Genomic DNA, 6928 nt, shown 5'->3' with positions numbered 1-6928 from the left:
GACATGTGTGAAAAGACACAACCCGGTAATCTTCACTCATTTAGTTCATGTGTGAACGGCGAAAATCACTGGCGGACCTGGGTTGGGATTCCATGTAATTTTCAGGGTACTATGTGTGAAAGGGGCTTAAGACTTCTGTTTTAGTCTTCGCAACTTGAAAATAAAAGCGTGAGCTAAGCGATCACTGGAAACTGATGGGATCACAGTATTATGTGACAGCTGCTGGTGAAAGGGGAACAAGCCGGCAGCAGATTTAATGTTCTGACTTTAATTTAGAAAAATGTAAATACATTTCACTGTTGTTGACAATCAATGACACACTCGCTAGTCAACTAACACAGCTTGTTTTGTGAGCCTGCTAACAATGTAATGTGGTGTTATAATTAACTAGGTAGCAGTGAGAAGGCTGAGAGGCTTAACTAGCGATGTGTGTGATGTGATTTTCAACAACGTTGAACATTCCGTCGGAACATTTTGATGGTTGCCGACTTGTTCCCCCTTTCACCAGCTGGTGTCACATTTGACATCTTTCATGAAATGAGGAAATATTACGTAACATAAAGTATATACAATTTCAAACATGTAATTTTGATAATGATCATTTTACATTTGACATGAATAAGCATACAAGCATGAATAAAAAGCTATATTTATTTAACTTATGCAATGGTATAATAATTGGCAAAATAAATATAAAACTGCCGGTATGCACTCGGTATTCGGTATTCGTCATTCGGCCAAGTGTTTCCTTAATTTTGGTTTCGGCTTCTACCAAGAATTTTCATTTTGATGCATCCCTAATTTCAGTAGGTTTATCATAGCAGATTGATCTACTGATATGAACAGTTGTTGAGTGGTTTCCTAATATGTGCAGTTTTGGCGCTCTTTAGTTTCATTCTTATTCCATAACCATTTTAATATGGTCTACTGTATAGATACTAAGATTTTAAAGTCAAGGGAAAGTTACTAAATGCTTTCGGAACATTTTAAATACCCTTATTCACAATTAAAAAGTACAAAGTAGTCTTTATTTATTCTATATTTTGTCATCCTAATGACGCATGTCAGAGGTATGGGGGTGTTCTCTGACCCCAGGGCTAAAACACTACAAGGTGTTTAGAGGATTAGTGACATCATCCCATTTCTTACGCTTTTGCTGTGCCCATTATAGCCTAAGTTAACAAGCTCAGAGTTATACACAGTGCAGGGGGGAAAAAGACCATCAGTCACATGGCTGTGGCAACAATCACACTTTTTTGGGGGATCAACAACCATACTGATTTGGTGTTAAATACAGAATATTCAGCATACCCAGTAAAACTTAACTAAGCAGGCTTGTGTAATGCAATAAGTCACTTGTTGCCAGTCCTTTAGAACCTGAGCCTCATCAAAACTGAGGTAATCCCTGATATTACAACCCTTGATAAAAATAAAAAAAACAGTTGGTCTACATGTGAAAAGAAACTGGTTATAGGTAAAAAATCCCTTATTTCGGGAGACCGCTGATTGGAGTGTATAGAATGTCAATTTCCTAAATGTACAGCCCTCACTGGAGTTGTGGTAAGCTGACAAGGCTCTAAAATGTTTTCCAATCCTCCCCAATACATTTCCATATTCTCAGGTAAGTGAACCCATAATATAAGATATTTTCTTAGTTATGACTTTGGTCCCTTCACAGTGTTGTCAAATAACATTTGTCACAATGAGATTTAATGTAGAGATTGATAACTTGTTTTAGACATACATTTTGTGCCACAATAATGATGTTTTGTTTAGCCTTTGATAGACCATTTCAATATGTCTGAACTCTCCCAACATAATACATCTCCATAACCTTCACAGGGAAGTTGAAACAAGGTCAAACCAAGGAAATCAAGGAATGCATCAAATGACAACAATCTCCAAAGTCAAATAAGTTAACATCAAAAAACCTTGTTTAGCTTTTTAAAGACTCTGGAAGATACGTGATAACAAGTCTAGGAATGTCCAGGCCGTCTCATTCCCTACTCTATGTCCCTACCAGGGGGAAAACAATAGACTGTCCATAAAACACACACAAAAACCTTTTTTTCCACACGTTATTGGTGGCCTCACTGCAGTGCTGCAACTGGGACTCCAGATGACCTCAGGGGCCGCCACAGGGGAGCAGTTATTCCTCTTACAGTATATGACATCATCACAGTGGGTACAATGGAGAAAAAAGATGACAGAGGAGGCCATTGAAGGGTTCTCTTACTCTGTGGCAGACTTCTTTACACAGTTGCCAGTCAGTACTTGGTGGCTTTCTTCTTAGCTTTCTTGTCTTTCTTTTCTTGTTCAATCTTCTCCTCCTCTATCCTCTTTTTTACGTTCTTCTTCTCCACCTTGGCCTCCTTGTACTTCCAGAGAGGCGGCTCCAGGTAGCCCTTGTGGTTCTTCATCGTCTTCTTCTCCTTCTTGGGTGTGGGGTCGGCAGACCTTGTCACCTGGATCTTAGGGATGCAGCCTGAGGGGAAGACTGAGTTCCTGTATACTATTCTACGTGGCAGGATATTCCTCATGCCATCGGAGGCCATGGAGATCAAGATGTCCCTCCACTTGATACAACGGGAAGTCAGAGATACAGAGGAGGATGACACCAACAATGGAGTAGCTGAACAGATGGAGCCATTGCTGTGGCACACCGAGCTCTCCTCCAGATCCTTACTGGTGTGTTTCTCCATCAGCTCCATTACAGACAAGCGGCGCTTCCCGATCTCGGGGGGGCTGGAGGGGCAGAGTGGACGACAGCCAGTTACCACAAGGGGGCTGCAGATCCCCGTGGTCATGCGCACCATGTGGTCCATGACCCCATTGTCCTGGGGGTCACGAGGGAAGTTAACGGTGAGGCTGTCCTTCAGGCACCGGGTGAACTTCTGGCCTGCACTTTTGCGGGCTGTGGCCTTGGCCACCCGCCCCTTCAGCTCGGGCCACTCGCAGACGTAGCTTTCACAGAACTGCTCGGCAATGGGTTGGACATTGAGGTAATGCAGCATACGCAAGATCTCATAGCGACCTGTCTTCAGGGCCCAGTCCTTAATGCCTTTCCCCCGAGTCGAGTCTACCACGTTTATATCTGCACCTAGACAAGGAGAGGGAGGAGACAGAAACAAATGAGGCGGGATGCCAGCATGGCATAGCTTACTAAGGCGCATGCCATATAATTGCAGGGTCCCTGGTTCGGATCCGGCCATTGACCTATGCTGCATGTCATCCCTCTTCTCACTCACCCATCCTTCCTGTTGTTTTTTTAAAGAAACAAATTAGGGAAACTGGCCACAATTAGATTTTCTGATTTTCATAAAATATGGATGGATGCCAAAGCTTGTAAATAAATTCAACAAAATTGCCCCACCAAGAAGCCAGAAATGGGACTTAAAATGTGGAGGGAGAAAGACGAGATAAAAAGGACCACATTACAGCTGTGATGTAAAACTGTCATTTAGTGTCTAGACTAAAGACTCAAATAGAGACAATGATGGCCTTCAGTCTTGGCACCAGATTCAGGGAGGTGGAGCTAGCCTTTGTCTTAATTGTTTAGTTAAAATCGATATTGGATAGATAATCTTCATAGTGTCTATTTCAGAGACGTCTCAGCAATCCATTGAGTCCAATGAACGCCATGGATATCTAATAGACCTACCAACAAATATACCATACTACTGTTGTGATTGTGTATAAGAATAGGTATCAGTGTGACATGATTGTTACCCTTCAATTAAATGAACCAGTAATAGATAGTGGAATTTTTAGCCATCCTAAATAAAGCCTCGTAAATCCACCCCAGGTTAATCCCCCCTAGACTAACCCAGAGGAGGACCAGATTAGCCTGAAGATCAGAAGAGAAAATGTTCTTAGATTTTCCCCTTAAACACAGTTCCAGGTCATCGTCTTCCACCACCATGCCTGTGGTATAACTTTTGGTATCACTTAACAGACTTGGCCCCTGTAACAGACTGCGTGTGTTATACATTTACCTTATCATTTCTCATACAGGGCTATGCCATCAGATTAGTGCCAAATGTCAAGAGGCATGAGATGTTGCTGTCGAGCAAGAAACTTGCTCATCGAGTGGACATAAACTGGCGAGCGAGCAGAGAATAAGCCATGCTAGTACATAAACTATATTGAGTGCTCACAGGCACTGTTGGGTATGCAAACTAAACTTGAGAGCTAGCAAGTGTGAACTTAAGCAAGCTTTATACAATGATTGGGTGGTTAGAAACATTACCTGGGGCATTGTTGACTGTCGAACACTGTACTAATCTGATGCCATACAGGGCCACACTCATTATACTGTAGTCACCAAAGTACAGTCATTACTGATCTGAGAGCAGCTGGGAAAGTGTCAGTTGGGAGAGTCAGGTACTGTTGGTACACTCTAAAAAAAGAATAGTTGAGAATATTAAAAAAATCAAGGCAACCTTATGCACTAAGAATTTTGAGTTTGCTGTTCCAACTAAGAAATATCTTAAGAACACTTTTGTGAATCCGGGCCCTGATTTGCAAAGTAGCGTGGATATTTATTGGACTCGCACACAATGTAATCATGCAACCGCCATTGGAATATTGACAGTCAGACTTTTGAAGACATGGCTGTACTTTGACTCAACCCCATGAACTTGGAACTACCCGATACTTTCCCCTGTACAACACAGTCACGATGTGACCCACAAAACTCACATCAATTGGGCCCAGAATCCTTTGGGGCCGCTAATATGCAAATCAGTTGTGGCCAAGCGGCCAATCAAAAAAAATGCGTTGAGGTCTGAGCTGCCTTGTGCGCATGCGCTGCTGTTATACCAACGAACCAGATGTGCCAACAACGAATTGCAATTTCAGTTTATTCACAATTGTATGTTTAGAACTTATTGGGGTCCATTCCATTCCTCTGATGTACATTTTTACGTTCACTCATAGTCATTTAAATGTTCCTGTCTGAACAATTCAGAATACTAACTCTACTGAATAAAGCGTAGTTGTTTTTTTTACAGTGTACATACCATGCATGAGGAGAGCAGACACACAGTCCTCGCGGCCTTGCATGGCTGCCTTGATGAGGGCTGTGAAGCCGCGGACGTCCCTGACCTCAATGTCCACGGCAGGGTAGTAGTTCAAGATGTAGTTTACAATGGTGTTGAACCCTGGGCGGATAGAGGGGTTGTTGTTAGGAAGATTGTGATAAACCCTTGTACCTTGCACAGGCCATGCAGCAGGTGCTTACGTACCGGCCTGGGCAGCTATCATGAGTGCTGTGTTCCCTTCGTTGTCCTGGTGATTGATGTCTATCAGTGGACATGTGTGTAGCCCATAGACGATGTCCACATAACCTCTGGAGACGGCCAGCATCAGGCCGGTCTGCCATGGAACAGAGTAGAAACACAAGACATGGTCATTTTATAGGTCTCAATGTATACATCATGTATGTATCTGCAGCCATAAGGTTTTGATGATGGTGGGAGTTAGTGAGGACCTCCAGAGAGAAGTACACAGTCTTACCCTGCCGTTGATGTCCAGCTCCATGACCTCATCCTTGATGACGCCCCTCTCAAGGACCCTACGGAGGTTGTAGACCTCGTTCCTGGCGCATGCCTGGTACAATGTGGAGGTGGTTCCCCCGACCTTCTCCTCCCTCTCATAGTATGGGAACACAGAGTCCTCTGAGAACACGCTGCCTGAGTCTGAGTCATTCTCAGAAAACTCAGAGACGTCAGAGGGGCCAGAGCCCAGTTGGGGGTCGTCCCGTGCATGAGCCATCGCTGGACCCCCTGCAGCCAGGGATTACACCCGCTGGAGAGGACCCCTGGACCCTGAATGCATCCAGGATGCTACCTGGAGGAACACACAAACATTGTTACATTCACATCAAAGAGCTCTTACAAAATTACTGATATATGACAAACCTGTAGGGGGGATATTTGCTTGGTACCACTTTGCACCTTGTCTTAAATAGTGAATATAACAAGACACAGTAACAGAATGATGCTGAGACAAACATTTTCGCTTTCACACATATGCCAAACAAACACCCTTGATAACAAAGTTTAATAAACCAATGCACAAGGACTACTTCTAACAATTACAACTGAAATTGGTTCTACAAAAGGGAAATTAGGAAGAAATCACAGAATGACTCGAGACAGGGCAATGATTCTTAAATTTACAGAAGCCAAACCTAAAAAATAAATATATAAGTTTTCATTAGTTGACTGCTTTTCTAAACAAATTAAAATACGTTTTTCTGCTATATGTTTTCTTAGACGCTTTTCCATATATTTGACCTTAAGTCAAAGCATTTGCTTATGTCTATTGTTATAATGATTTTTACATTTATTTCTTCCATATTTTCTTATTTTTTGTTGAAAATGTATTTCTGATTTCATTTGCCAAAAATAGCTTGGAGTGAGAAACGGTGTCAAATGTCTGTTTGGTGTCATTCCTTATTCCATTCAGTGCATTCCAGTGCGCCTGTCCTACACCAGTCTCCCCTGCCTCCACCAGTTTTCCAACTATATTGTTACACAGAAAAGAAAGAAAAAATAAGAGAAGAAAAGAAAAAAAAGAAAAATACTCTTAGCTTTAACTGACATCCAATTTGGTATGCTCTGAGGAATTTTATTATCAAAATGATTGATTGACCCTCAGGTCTGAGTTGACTGTAGAGAGCCTGGTCCTTGCGGATGGGGTTGTAAAGAGGAGGCGCAACCTCACCTCAAAGCAGGTACGAGGAGAGGGAGAGCCCAGGTGTGACTGACAAGAATAGGTCATCTGAGCCTCCTGGCAGAAATAACCCTCCTGCCTGTGCCTCATTGTGCAACGTGCCTCAGTTTGGTAACTGGCTCATGGCCCGAGAATTCCACTGTGTCAGATGTGTTATCTGGAGGCCTGGAGGCCAGTTAGGTAGAAAATA

General features: G+C 42.7%; 1 protein-coding gene across 1 annotated transcript; it reads right to left on the bottom strand.

The window, feature by feature from the left end:
- Positions 1 to 2267: 2267 nt before the first annotated feature.
- On the bottom strand, positions 2268 to 5775 carry ankrd33aa (ankyrin repeat domain 33Aa; the record flags this gene model as incomplete). Its single annotated transcript, XM_080534593.1, has 4 exons — positions 2268 to 3100; positions 5022 to 5162; positions 5247 to 5376; positions 5518 to 5775. The coding sequence occupies 4 exons, from the start codon at positions 5773 to 5775 to the stop codon at positions 2268 to 2270; spliced, it is 1362 nt and encodes a 453-aa protein (XP_080390719.1).
- Between the last annotated feature and the right edge of the window lie 1153 nt (positions 5776 to 6928).

Source organism: Nansenia antarctica (assembly GCF_963989245.1).
Source record: "Nansenia antarctica genome assembly, chromosome: 6".
Taxonomy (NCBI): domain Eukaryota; kingdom Metazoa; phylum Chordata; class Actinopteri; order Argentiniformes; family Microstomatidae; genus Nansenia; species Nansenia antarctica.
The sequence above is the reverse complement of the archived record's forward strand: the minus strand, read 5'-3'. Positions and strand labels throughout refer to the sequence as shown.